Genomic DNA, 14,399 nt, shown 5'->3' with positions numbered 1-14,399 from the left:
GTCTGCCACGCCAAGTCTTCAAAGTCAGCCACGCCAAGTCTTCAAAGTCAGCCACGCCAAGTCTTCAAAGTCAGCCACGCCAAGTCTTCAAAGTCAGCCACGCCAAGTCTTCAAAGTCAGCCACGCCAAGTCTTCAAAGTCAGCCACGCCAAGTCTTCAAAGTCAGCCACGCCAAGTCTTCAAAGTCAGCCACGCCTAGTCTTCAAAGTCAGCCACGCCTAGTCTTCAAAGTCAGCCACGCCTAGTCTTCAAAGTCAGCCACGCCTCGTCTTCAAAGTCAGCCACGCCTCGTCTTCAAAGTCAACCACGCCAAGTCTCTGCATCACGCCACGCCAAGTCTCTGCATCACGCCACGCCAAGTCTCTGCCATGATCTGTGTCCACGTCCAGCCCAGTCTACTCCCCTTCCGTCTCGTCCAGTCCTTCCCCGTCATAGTTAATAAAGTTCCTTACATCATCTTTCCAGTCTGTCTTCTCGCCTGTTTCCTCCGCTTTTGGGTCCACCCATACCCCCAACGTAACAGACTCTTTTGCAATCACTTTGTTTACTGTTGCCATAAATGAAACAGATCACGACTCATGTTATATGGAGGCATGAATTGGCAGTAGCCCCTAAGTGTCAGAAATGATTCATTGTAAAGATAGTTTTGGAAACAGATAAACACTTGACTCCATGTAATGCCAGAACCTGCTAAGAAAGCATATCAACGTCTTATTCAATGTAGCAATGATAGCATATGTAAACACAAAAGATTTAGGCTAAAAAGTACAAGTTTATAATTGTTCTGCTGGATGGGTATTCACAGAAATTTAGTGACCGCAATATTTTCAGTGTACACTCAGATTTAATACATTAATCATCAGAAATCCTACTCTAATGTAGATAACTTAATTTAACTTTGCAAACTAAACTGCATGTGTGATTTCAATGGCTTACTCGCCTGTAAACTCATAGCCTGATATTTTTTTTTGTCAACAGAGGGTTCACCCCAACAAAATTAATGTTTTTGTCTGTCTGATTACATTGTTTTTAAAAAATAAATCAGACAATGTTCAAGCAGTTACTCAGTACTTGAGTATTATTTTCAGAGAATACTTTTTTAATTGTACTTGAGTAAAATTTTTAATGACTACTTTTTACTTTTACTTGAGTAATATTATTTTGAAGTAACGCTACTCTTGAGTATAATTTTTGGCTATCTACCCGCCTCTGCATCTATGTTATCTTATCATATATTTGCTTGCAAAGAAGAATTGCTTCTGCTTGCTATGAAGAATGTTTTGCTCTGTTCCCACTCACATTCACATAGCCTTGCTATTTTGAAGATGACTCAAAAAGCTGAATGAGTTAAAATTGCATGAAGTTATTGGCATTTAGAGCCGGGGGAAAAAAAGTCAACTTTAAAAATAGGTCAAATTAGTCTTTGATGGAATAAACGATAAGATAAATAAATATTTTTGAAAAGATCCATGCCAGCACTAATGGCAATTTTGTATTCTTCTAATATCTAATTTGTAAATTCCTGATCGCGAAACGTCCACCGCCGTGAGTGAGTACCGATACCTTGAAATATGGCCACACAAACATAAAATAAAACCACAAAATGACCTAATCAACACGAGGCTCAGCACAAGTGCAGCCAGGTGACTAAAGCACCATCTCAAGCAGCGTTATGTGCCAGGTACCAGGACCGCCGAGGAAAAACAAGACATTACTCAACAATAACTCATTTCAAAAGCTAAAAGTAAAAGTGGCAACACCTGACTTTGCTCACGGTGCTTTTTCCTGTGTTTGCGTGTGAGCAGAATCCCTCTTCAGCGGCCTGAGCCTGGGGGCGGTGGTGGGCCTTGGCCTCGGAGCACTTCTCCTGCTGCTCGTTCTGGTGGATGTCAGCTGCTTCTTCCTGCGGCACTGCGGCCTGCTGATGTGCATCACGCGCACGCTGTGCAGGAAAAAGACAGCCACCGGCGGCAAAGGCAAAGAAATGGAGGAGGGCAAGGCCGCCTACCTGTAAGTGCCATTTTGTTTCAAAAGAGGGTGGGGGACAAGTGGGGTTGTATCAATGTCAACAAGTCATTCATGCTTGCAGAGAGAGCATCTGCTGTGGGTGTCACGGCCTTTGGGTCACAAATACATTTGACTTCTTTTTTTTTTTTTTCTTTTGAAATAAATACGCACACGTCGAGTGACCTGTTTGAAAAAAGTTAAACAATCAAACCCTTCTGTGAAGCGATCACTTTTTCAACGAAATCTGGCTTATCTGGTGAAACTTAATTGTTTTGTACAAACGTTTTTGTTTTTTTTTGAATGAGAAAAAAAAAAAAAAAACTTCCTTTTTGCCATTTAGGTGCACCTACAACAGCCGCCCGACCACCTTTCCAACCACAGTATGTCTCGGATAATGTCTTCTTCACTAGCATCTCATCATGTGTTTGTGTGTGCGCGTCCACTTTGCATGAACTGTACATAGTCACATCAGTCCATCACCAAGCAGTTGTCCGTTTGGCCATTTGACACCCGCACAATCCATTTAATAAGCATTCCTTGTTCAAATACAGTATAATTGTGCATGTTAAAAAGGCTGACTCTAACACTTTTTTTTTTTTTGTATGCTCTTACTTGTCATTCAGTTGCTCGTCTAATGGGCAAGAAACTATTTTTGCTACATTCGCTTTATGCAGCAGAATTGTCAAGGTTTGGCATATTGGACATGAGTGCTTCTTTAAATACCTTTAAAATAGGCCTACAAATTTGGCAAAAACCCATTACACCAATACAACAATTTAGTTCTATTTCTATTTACTTTAATGATCAAATTTTGTAAATTTACAGTAAGAATAACCTGCATGGTTAATGAATGAATGAATGAGTGCTGCTGTGCTGATGGCACTGCCATTAAACTTTATTCTTTTTCTTTTGTACTTTTAAAGAAAATGTGTTTATTTGTATGTGTGTTATTGGTGAATAAGGATTTTACCATTTATTATAAAAACACATCAAATATATAGAATATATAATATTTTCAACTTAAATTCAAGTTATGAGACAAACAATTAGCTGTCCAAACTGAACAAGTTAACTAGCCACACAAGTAAAATTACAGAAGAACCCCCCCCCTCCCCACACACACACACACACACACACATATATATATATATAGATCGATCGATCAGCGGTCATAATAAGCTATTAATGTGGTGCATGCTCAAGCTTTTCAAAATAAAATCATTGAAAAGATGTGTCCTCTAAAATACAATAGCGTAGTTCTACTGTTTTGATCTTAAATTTGTGTATATTTTGTTGTTTTCCTCGCGGGGAGCGGAGAAGTCGACAGTTTGTTTTGCGCAAACACAATGAGAAAACAATTGTTAGTTCCGTCAACATTGTTTCTGTACGCAAGTCTTTTGAATGGCAGAAAAGCTGACAGTCAAGCCGCATGCCTGACAATGCGCATGCGCATAACTGGCTTACTTGGCTTGTTCTGCGGTAAACAGTCACTGGTTCAGTTCAAGTTCATTGCCAAATTCCAAAGAGTGAGCTTTTTCCGGGGAACTTTTGAGGAAAAGAATCATTCAAGTGGTCGTTCTACTCCTGAAGTAGTCATCACAAAAACAGGGAAGAATTTCGTCCGTCACTTTCAAGCCAGGACGGCCGAGAAATATAAATGACTCGCTGGCTTTCCAGAGGTGAGGTGAGGTTGGTTGAACTCGCTTGTGGCTCCGCTGAGTTTGTACATGCAACATACAACAACTTGATTGAGAGATGTCAATATGCTGCTGCTGAATCCGGTTTGCTTCAGTATTGAATCAATGCGGACAATGTGGACGCATACCAGCGCTTCCACCGCCAGCCCAATCTGGGTTTGCATGAGCTAATGAAACATGAAATTGCTTCCACTGCGCGGCAAAGTTAACCTCCTGCAATCAAGCTCAGAGGAACCTCCCCTAGGCCGGCTAGCAATTGTGCTTATTAGGGCCCCCCCCCGCTTCTATAATCTCATTTTGTGTTTCAAGGAAATTTGTGTAACATCTTGTCACCCTCTTGAAAAAAAAAGGGATTCTTTTGTTCTTTGTTTTTGCCTAAATCATCCTCATGGTGCAAATGGTTGAATTTTTTGTGTTTTCTTGAAAAATGTGATAAAAGGTCTTAGCCGATTATTTTAAGAACGCATCGATATTTAGTTTGAATGTATTTAGAGAATGACAACATATAACATTGACCATTTCATTATGGATGACCTAATAAGAACCAGATTTCTGCTGGTCATAATATAAACTGGTATGGAACTCTACTGGACCAAACTGAAAGTTGTGCCTAATATTTTCACAAGGGCTAGACCGATTCTCGCCGGCGATATTCATCATTCTACAAATATCGCCATTGGCCATTTTGAAGAATCATACAGCCGATAATAGATCAATATAAAAAAAAAAAGTGTCAGCTTCAGGGAACTATTTATTTAAATTTTCAGTTCACATTATAAAACATGCTGCTGACCCTTGGAACTCTCTGTACTTTATGTTTTTGTTTGAAATAAAAACTAAGATTAGTAAAACTACTTCTACTTCAGATATTTAGGGAGAATTTATTTCCTGTAGAAAACTATAGTGAGGTATTTATTTGTTTAAGATTTTAATTAACTTTTGAAGACTACTGAAGTTCTTGTTAGATTTTTAAAATGAAGATGTCTATTGACTAAAATTTATTTAGTTTTTTTTTTTTTTTTACTCCAATATTTTACGAATCCGAAAAGTTGTTCAATAAACATATGCTTAAAAATTCAACAAATTTAAGAGCTTTCCAAATTTTGATGCCATTTTTTCCCCTTTTACTGAAAACAAATATTAGCTATCGGCGTCCTTGACTACTAATAATCAGTACTAGCATCAGCCCTGAAAAAAAAAAAAACACATTGATTTATCTCTAATTTGGAGCCACTCAAAGGGACACATTACAGTTCGCCATTTCGGGACAAACCCACTCCTGAGGCTCTCCACGTGTGTGTACTGCACAGACAAAAGTTCCATTTTCACTTCCACACAAGGTCTTTTGAAATCTGTCAGAATTATATGACAGATTAAAGTTACTCATGACCTAACTGTTTTTATATGCTCCACTTTCCAATGAATGAATAATATTCATCACCAAAGACTTTGAATATTAATTGCTTTCATTAAATTAAATTCGGTTCTCTTATTTTTCCTGCGCAAGATAAAGTCCTCATCGTCTCACTGACACTGATAGCACTTCTCAATATAAAGTGTCTTGCACACCATTTGCCAAGACTTTTCTCTTCTGGCTCTGTCCCAATCCTGAGAGCTGACTGTGTTGCAGAGCTCTGGTGACAACACATCGTGATGATCATGTTTTCCTCCTGTTGTAAATTCTTCATTGCTGCTATCTTTATGCGAGCATTACTTTAGTGCTCAGTTTTTTTTTTGTAATCAGGCACGTTGTTAGTCAGCTAAGTTGGCGCATCATTTTAAGTCAGGCATGCTATTGCTATGACTCAAGATCCTAAAAAGGGGCAGTATTGAGTCCGGCCATGCTCTTTGACTCATGTGGATGACGTGCTCCACCAAAGGCCCCCGTTGACGGACTGCGCCCATGAAATTTACTGTCGGTCCTAAAATAGCAGCTTAAATGTAGCCATTTAAACTAACGTTGACGTATTGACCATTACAGTTTGGTTCGGTTTGAAATAAGTGATGATTGACGAATGACGGAAGGGTATCCCGACTGTTGTCGATTGACGAATGACGGACACTCAAAATTCATTGACGCGCCCACCTCTGAAGAGAATAAATAAGTCATTATTGAGTGGAATGTCATAGAGGTATTAATTTCATATCTTTTACTGTTATTGTGTGATTAAGGGCTATATAAGTAAACTTACTCTAGTTTTCAGCCATGTAGCGCTTGCCTGCATCACACTGAGAGCTGTTCCTAATATGATTCCCCGTTTGTGTTGTCAAATAATCAATATCTATTTTACAAGAGACTCTCAGCAGGATATAGAGTGCAGAAGTTTCATCTGGAAAAGAACATGAAAGAGCAGATGATCTGTCACAGTTTACCCTGAGTATATATGTGACCCGCTCCAGCAAAAGGATCCGCATGTTGGAAGGATGTTTATCCAGCTACACACGAAAATGTTGATTTTGAGATTTCTCCACAAATAGCCTCCTTGAGGTCTCTAGTATCATTTCCCAGCGACACAAAGGTCAAAAATGTAATAGAAGTGTATGAAAATAAGCAATTATTAGACAGTAGACCCTTCCAGTATGACATCACGTTGAAGTGCGCCCATAGCGTTGATGGTCAGCGCGTCAATGCGAGTGAATTAGAAAACAATCAGTGTGAGCTAGAAAATATGTCAAACCGTTGATAAATCAGCTACCAATGCTATGGTGAACTTGTGCGCGGCCAACGGATGCTCTAATAGCTCAAACAGAGATGAGATCATTCTTTTGGCTACCGGCAGGGATTCTAAACCACTCGGAAGACAGTGAGGAGTAAAAGACTAGCACGGTGGCTAGCGTGAAAGTAAGACGCACCTTTTTTTTTTTCAGCTAGCGGCTTCAAACGACTGGTTTCAATGATTCGCAGTAATGCAGTGTCCTACTTGGGACGTTTTGGGTTTCTTTTGTTTTTTTTGTGACACTTGACATATTTCCTACCTTTTAACGAAAACGCTGGCCGAAAATCAAGCTCTCTGCATTCATTTGTTATGGGATGTTTGCCCTCCGGGAGGCGCCGCGGACGTACAGCAAGACGAGTTAATCCGGACACAAACTATTTCATGAATAACGTTTTGCACCAGTAACCCGTGTCAACCAAAAGATAAATAGAACATACCTTTGCTGCTACGAGACAAACGCAGCCGACATCCTTGACCCATCCAGACACAAAATAGTTCTAAGAATCCAGGCTCTTGATGGCGTCAAAGTCCTCCCATGTGTAGGCACTCTTCTTCACAATGAGATCATTTAAAATATTGTGATAAGTTACTTGGCGGAACATTGTGGCTTGCTTTGACTTGTCCGATGGTGAAAGTAGATACGGATCTTTCCCTCCAACTAACTCCAGCTTTTGCCGATTCCGGCTAAGAACGGCTGGTTCTAGTGGTAACTATGAACGTTTTTTTGGTACATTTGTCATGTTTAGATGAACCATTGACCGAAAACGATGCTCTCTCCGTGTCTTTCTATGGATTTTTTGTCCATCAAGAGGGTAAGCGGTTGCTAAGCATTCTGGGTAAAGTGACGTCAGCTGGAAGGGTCTATATGCATCGTAACCAGGGAGTGTTTTTAGCCTAGCTGCTAGCTAGCACTGCATCTTGCACCTGTTTACTCGTAGGCAGTATTGTGACCTGTTTTGGGGCTTTTTGATGGTTCTGACCAAGCCATTTCAAAATAAGATACTGCCTACAGGCTAAAACCAATGGATGGAGAGATGGATGGACATAGCAACCAAAAACAGTCGAAAGCATAATGAACGTATGAATGAATGACGCGCACGTCATAACACACCATCATACTGTGTCGTAGAACTACGTCGGTAGTCCCGGTACCGTACTTTGCAATCCAGAGATAATCTTCAATTCCGAGATCTCTTTCTTAATGAATCGATTTCTACTTTTTAATTCAAATGACTACATTCACACGAGAGAAGGAGTCAAGCACATTGACAGGTGCTGTCACTCGATCTGCATTCTGCTGCACTGTCATGACTGACAGCGAGTTGGTATGAGGAGTCTAATTAAAGTTTTTCAACGTGGCAGTGCCTTGTATGTAATTAGGCTATTGTAAATACAGTCATGTAATGTTTTTATCACTTCTCGATGCCAATTACATGAGACGGCGTCTATGAAAGATGACACGCCAAATCGATGCGTCAAAAATGAACCGCCAGCCTGAGGCCCAAAAATCAATTAAGTGGGAGGAAATTAAAAATAAATTGTGGAATATGAACCTGAATATGAAAAATTATCATGATGGCCCCTGCGATGGCGAGTCACCCCGACCCAAAATCCACGCAGGGTAAGGAGTGATTTGTAAATACAGTATGGTTGTGTTCCTGATGTACTACGTTGGGGGTGTGCTGGTGGGGTGGTGGTGGGATTGAACTAAACTCTGTTGAACCATCATAACATTTTCATTTTCTTTATGCACTTGACCAAAAGCATTTGAGACATAACATCCATCTATGATGTTATCAATAAAACTGCTGTAACTGTCAATTTCTGAGGTACGTCCATGTATGATATATCATTTTAAAGGGAATTGAGTACAGAATATTACGGAGCCCCTCTGGTGTCAGGGTCTGAATTTTGTTTTTATTTTTTGCTAATCTGTACCCACAGTTTAGTAAACCGTACCCACGGTTTAGCACGTCTGTGGCGTTATGTAATACGTATGCGCACGCAACGTTCGAGAGATTGCTTTACAGCAGTGTTAGCAGCGAAAGGCTGCTTTTGTTTTTATCTTAAACGGTAGACTAGTTTTGGCAGCTTAACGATGCATGCGGATGAATGGATGACGGAAAGATTAAGTTTCTTTAGCCAAGTATGGCATATTAATTGCAGAGCACAACAAAACACGTCTGAATTTCAACAGCCTTCAGGCTTAACACGGAAGTAAAAGAAAGAAAGAAGTGTCCGAGCGCCTCACCGCAACATTACACATCAACTGAATACATAAGTCTACAGTTTAAGATGAAAAGAAGCGTGCATGCATGCGTATTACATAACGCCACAGAAGTGCTAAACCGTGGGTACGGTTTAGTAAACCGAGGGTCCGGTTTACTAAACTGTGGGTACAGATTAGCCAAAAAAAAAAAAAAAAAAAAATTCAGACCATGACACCAGAGGGGCTCCGTAGAATATGAATATAACAAATTTATTTATTTTTTTCTGGCATATGAGGACCCTTTTGCCAGAGCTGGTCACATTTTTAATTTATTTTTTAAATGGTAGATTCAGTCAATTTAGTGAGCGTTCAGGTGGGAAAATAAAGTCACATATCTGATGAAGTAGCCAAACCTTGTGGCTGCCAATATGATGTTCGCTTTTATTTCTATTTTGAAGTAACGATTGAAAGTCCTGTTGGATTCTGTCTGTCCAAACAGAAGAATGAATGCGGACGATTCTCATGCACTTCCATCACTGCTGCCTTCTCATTCCAATGAAACAAGCTTCCTCAGGCTTCCTGTCTGTGACTCGTGTAACCGTGCGTCTCGTGGACATCCTCCCTCCCTGCTCAAATCATTCCCGTCCTCGCATCACATTGCTGGCTGTGGCATCTGCTCCCCAAGCCTCTCACATGCACACTTGTGCTCTCTCAACTTGCAGGAAACTGCCGCTGAAGGAAGAAAATGGCAAAGAGTCTCTCAAGCCGGATACGATTGAAATCAAATTGCAGGGAGACCGCAGCATCCACACCAAGCCGGAAGACAGCAAAGCATAAAAAGGGGGGCGCCCCTTTCGCACCCACGGGAAGATTCGGATCACCAGACCAAAACCCAGAGAACCTATACAGCAGTGGAACATAATGTGTGAGAGGCATGTGTAAATAGAAATACTCGATTGAAGCGTGGGTGCTGACATGGCATCAGTGAAAAATGATTGTATATTTCTTGTTTTGTTGTGTTTCGGTTCTGATTCACGTGATGCTTTCTTTAAGGGTCCAGTCCAGTTTCATATCAAAACAATTCACAGCTCAGTCATAGCCGACTGCCATCACACTTGTGGGGGCAATTCACTGCTTCTAACGTAAGCGTCCTGGTATGCCGATGATGTCAACCTCTTTGTTTGCCGGGCCGGGCAAGCTTATCAGCTCAGTAAGGAACATTCAACCGATTTTCTTCACAACAGTCCGCATTAAAGCATATTTTCAGTCTGTGTTGCCAGAGGAAAAAACAACAGCAACATCTAAATGACATAAAAAAGGACAAAAAAATAATATTGTTGTGGCAAGTAGCATATGTGGGTTCATTGTTTAAAAAAAAAAAAAAAAAAAAAAAAAGTATTTTCTAAAGTATTGACAATGAGTGTTGCTGCCACTGTTGCCATCGCTCATCATACAACTGGATGTTTTTTTTTATTTTTTTATGTCGCTCCCCTCCTGTGAGTTTGAACTGTGAATGTTTTGATCAATCAAAGCAGTTAGGTTGGAAGAGCTGAAAAGCAGGGAAGCAAGGAAGCGAGACACAAGTCAACATTTCACTTTGATGTCTTTGCGCTCGGTGCCTCTGATGTCTCCGACAAGTCTTTTATGTTTTTTTTTTTTTTTTGTTTTGTTTTCCCCCTTTGTTGGTCTGCTCGCTGACATTGTCACATGTTGTACATAGGTGAGAAAAAAATATTTTGCAGAGCTTTTATGTAAATACACCGTCAAAGATGTGACGTTTTTCAAAAAGGCCGTTTCTTCTTTTTGCCATGTTGTATTTGGTCCAAAGCTTTGTGCTAGTGTAACTGATTGTCTAATCAAATCTGCAGCTTAAATTGATTTCATCTCAATTGGGGAAGTAATTAGACTCAACAAAAATGAAAACACAACACTTTTGTTTTTGCTCCTCCCCCCCTTTTTTTTTTACGGGATGACCTCAAAGATCTAAAACTTCTTCCACATACACAATATCACCATTTCTCTAAATCTGTGATAATGAGCACTTCTCCTTTGCCGAGATAATCCAGGTACCCAGAAAAACAGTTGTGGATGTGGAAGAAATTTTCGATCTTTGAGTTCATCTCATAAAAAAATGGGAGCAAAAACAAAAGTGTTGCGTTTATATTTTTGTTGAGTATACATCGGTTCCCTCCTGTATTATCAGTACACACTCCTAGATCACACCTACTGCATTGGGAGTTGAATGTTTTTGCACTGCCATGAACTGTGGATAATGTAGTAAACACTGAATAGAACATCAGCACAACTACAGGATATTGGGGGGGCTACTAATGCAGGGGGTGTCAGAAAAGATCCAGGACTGGTGTCACAAAAGACGCATTTCAAATCCAAACTACAAGTTTGCCCCTTGTGACTCGTCCCTGCGGCCTTCATGCACAAAAATTCTTCTGGGATGCTCATCATCGTCGGCATCACGGCCAATTTGATGGGAAAAAGGGAAAAAAAAATCATGGGTTGTTATGAAGGTTGCTTCAGCACAGCAATGTTCTCCTCTGCCAGGAACTGATTAATCGATTGCATAAAATATTTGATAGTGCTGATGTTTCGGTTCCCACAGCTGATAGTTGAGCATGTAAACAGCTTATCAGAATTGATCATGTAAACAGGTGACCGCAGATCGTAATTCAGACTGATTTCAATTGGACTGACAAATAAAATCTCATGTAAACCCGGCTAGTGAAAGACAAAAGTCGTATTTTGGGTTTGAAATGTATCTTGTGTCACGCCAGTCCTAGAACTTTTCGGACATACCAGGTGGAGCTCAGTGTTTTTATCATCATTTTATAAGTGAGCAAGCAGATGATTAATGCACTCGGTTGCATGTCTATCTTTTACATCTGCATGTCCGTTGTCCAATCAGAGCACCACCGCAATTTAAAAATTCAACTCAAAGTTCATTTTTGGCAACTCTACTTTCACATTTTCTATATTGATTTGATGCAGTGTGAGGCCCTCATGACCTCCCATGAATGTGACTCGCTGATTATGCACTTGTGAACAGTGATTCACTTCCCCGGGCTGTAGCGCTTTAAGTGACTGCTAGCGCAACCTCTGCCGCCATTCGCCGCCTCTCAGACAGCTTTTTTTAAATGTCCAAACGTGGTTTCTCGCAGAAAGACCATGCGCACGAATCGTCAGGACGGTCCCGCCATGTCGTGGTTCCACTGCCTATCACGTTGACTGTAAACGCGAGTGCCTGGGTGGCGTTCGGATTTGTAAGTTTTTTTTTGTTTTTTTTTTGTATTAGATGTCCAAACTTACTCTTCATTCCTCCTGTGAGCGGTCCACCATGTCCTCTTCTCTCAGGGGGGGTCAAATGGGTGCGTGTGATCTCAGTGTACAGTGCGTGTCCTCTTTGTTCGCCAATCTTTTGCACCCGTTTGGACCTTCCCTGCTGAGTGTGCTTCTGTGCAGGAAGTGGGAATATTGATGTCTCTCTGTATGTACTGTGCAACACTTGTGACTCCTGTCATTTGCCGCTGTAAATAAACATGTCCTGGTAGAAGAGACCGTGTTTTCAGATGTGCGCTCTTTCGCTCGGGTGTGACAAGGATATCGAGATGGCAGCCAACGCAGTAATGCTGCATTCGAGGATGTTACGATTGAGGTGTGGTGGTGGACCCAGGTGCAGGGAAACAGGGCGCGGAGGCAGAGGTGCTGTCAAAAAAAAGAAAAAAAAAAGAAAAGGGATTTAATTAAACAAAACAAGGAGGTAAACAAGGATCTGGCTGAAAAAAACAACAACATCCAAAAAACAAGCAGGTGCAAATTTGCTCCAAGCTGTCAGTTTTGTGGGCGTGTTTGCGCCGGTATATTTTTAGAGCAATATCCTTTGTGAATAGGTGGGTAACTGGGCGCAGACTACGGGTGCAGTTGTGGTGCAATATTTCGCGCTATTACGCATTCTTAGTGAATATATCCCTCAATACACACACTAATTGACACAATGAGACACAGCTGGGTAAGACACAAGTAGCAGAGGGTTCTGATAGGTTGACACATCAGGAAGTCAGGCAAAGACAGGTGGGCAGGACAATGCTTGACGAGACAATTGGAGACACACAAGGAAAGCGGAACATAACAGAAACTTGAAGGAACATGACAAACTCAAACCATGACAGAGGATGGTGGGAAGTCTGACTTTTCCGACTTCAAACCAGGAAGTGTGTACGGGGATGCCCCCTTGAACTCGGGAATCCCACTTGCAAAGTGGGGGAGGGGGCGCGACTTAGACTGCTCACAGTAAAAGGCCACTCCGAAAGGTACAGTTTTCTTTTATATTTGGACTCAGAAATCCAGTCAGCACTGACTTGGGAGTCATGCTGCATTCAAGGAAAGTGGTAAGTCAAATTCCACTTGCGAAGTCAGGAAAAAAAAATACCCCGGCTTCACCGACCAACTTTGATGTGACGTCACTCTACAATGGCGCCCACTATGGAAACATACCGTGAATTGTAAAACAAAATTTACTCAACTATAAAACTAGATAGCTTTCTTCATTCATATATACTCGACATGACTTTACGTAACGTACGTGACAGTATGCCGCTATTTCCTGGCATGAAATTATACGGTCAACTACTGAACTGTATGGAATAAGAGAAAAACAATAAATGAAGCAAAATTACAAGAAGGTAGGTTTACTGGAGAACAAAAATGAGTTTTAAGAACCAAAATAAAAAACAATTTACCAATATCCGCCATTTTGGTTGTTTACTTTCACCTCGAACGCTTTCAGGTCGAAACTGGGAAAAACAAACTCGGATAAATCCGACTTGCGACCATCCTCGAATGCAGCATAACACACACGTGACATTCCTTGTCGTTATCCTTGTCTTTGTGACTAACTGTACACAGTGTGGCAAAATGATGAGGAGAAGGCACATTCTTCTATAAACATAGCTTAGCTCAATAGACATTTGTGTGTGTGTTTTCACCAGAGGGCACGGTGCTATTTTCATCAGGGTCATTCCTAAGCCACCATTATTTCAAACACAAGCTGTGTTGCATCTAAATCGATCCTCACCTCCTGGATGAGAAATCCAAGAGCAACGTGAGAGCAAGGTGGGATGAAGCTATTTTTTCAATATTGTAATGGTCTTCTTGTGTGGCATTCTTTTAACAGTAGCAATATTTTATTGGAAAAAACTTTGCTCTGAAAAAAAAAAATCTAGATGATATTTGCACCATCTGCACTGATTTTCAGGAGCTCTCTTTAGATTTTGACATTTGGTCTTCGATTAAAGAAACCAAATCTGCCTGCAAATGAAGTTGTGACGTTATGAGAATAATGCCAGATTTTAGCAAGTGAATATCAAAATTTCATTGATTTGATGTGGCCAATTTGAATCTGATGGTGCGTCTGTGTTTCATCCCCCACATCACACAACCACCAGGAGGTGCTATTAAAATACGTTTATGATAATAATTTGTTCAATGAATTGATTTATAGAATGATTCAAAGGGATTGTCCCACATTGTTGTATTTATGAATGAAATATGATGACATCCACCACACACACATCCACACAGCTCAGAATCTGTCTGCCTGCGGCTTGTTTCAAACCACCAAAATCACATTACACCACAAGTTAGACCTGGTTTTGGGTAGTCTAAAAATTGTCTGCTCTTGGACACCAAATTGCCAGATTTGCCGGGGCATACATTAGAATAAACGGAATGCCTATTGCGGTCGACCAAATTTGTAAA

The 14,399-nt window shown here is 40.7% G+C and overlaps 1 protein-coding gene across 2 annotated transcripts in view; it reads left to right on the top strand.

The window, feature by feature from the left end:
* The window catches only part of ncam2a (neural cell adhesion molecule 2a), a 254,258-nt gene extending 242,059 nt beyond the window's left edge, over positions 1-12,199 (top strand). The window contains exons 16-18 of one of the 2 annotated variants that reach the window (XM_077514023.1): positions 1,806-2,010; positions 2,348-2,387; positions 9,353-12,199. In XM_077514023.1, the coding sequence (XP_077370149.1) occupies positions 1,806-2,010; positions 2,348-2,387; positions 9,353-9,409 (302 nt within the window). In that variant the 3' untranslated portion in view covers positions 9,410-12,199. The remainder of the gene's footprint in view (positions 1-1,805; positions 2,011-2,347; positions 2,388-9,352) is intronic. The other variant, XM_077514022.1, reaches the window with a different exon arrangement.
* Positions 12,200-14,399: the final 2,200 nt, after the last annotated feature.

This window comes from Festucalex cinctus, chromosome 2 (genome assembly GCF_051991245.1).
Source record: "Festucalex cinctus isolate MCC-2025b chromosome 2, RoL_Fcin_1.0, whole genome shotgun sequence".
In the NCBI taxonomy this organism is placed as follows: domain Eukaryota; kingdom Metazoa; phylum Chordata; class Actinopteri; order Syngnathiformes; family Syngnathidae; genus Festucalex; species Festucalex cinctus.
This window is presented reverse-complemented; position numbering and strand designations above follow the sequence as displayed.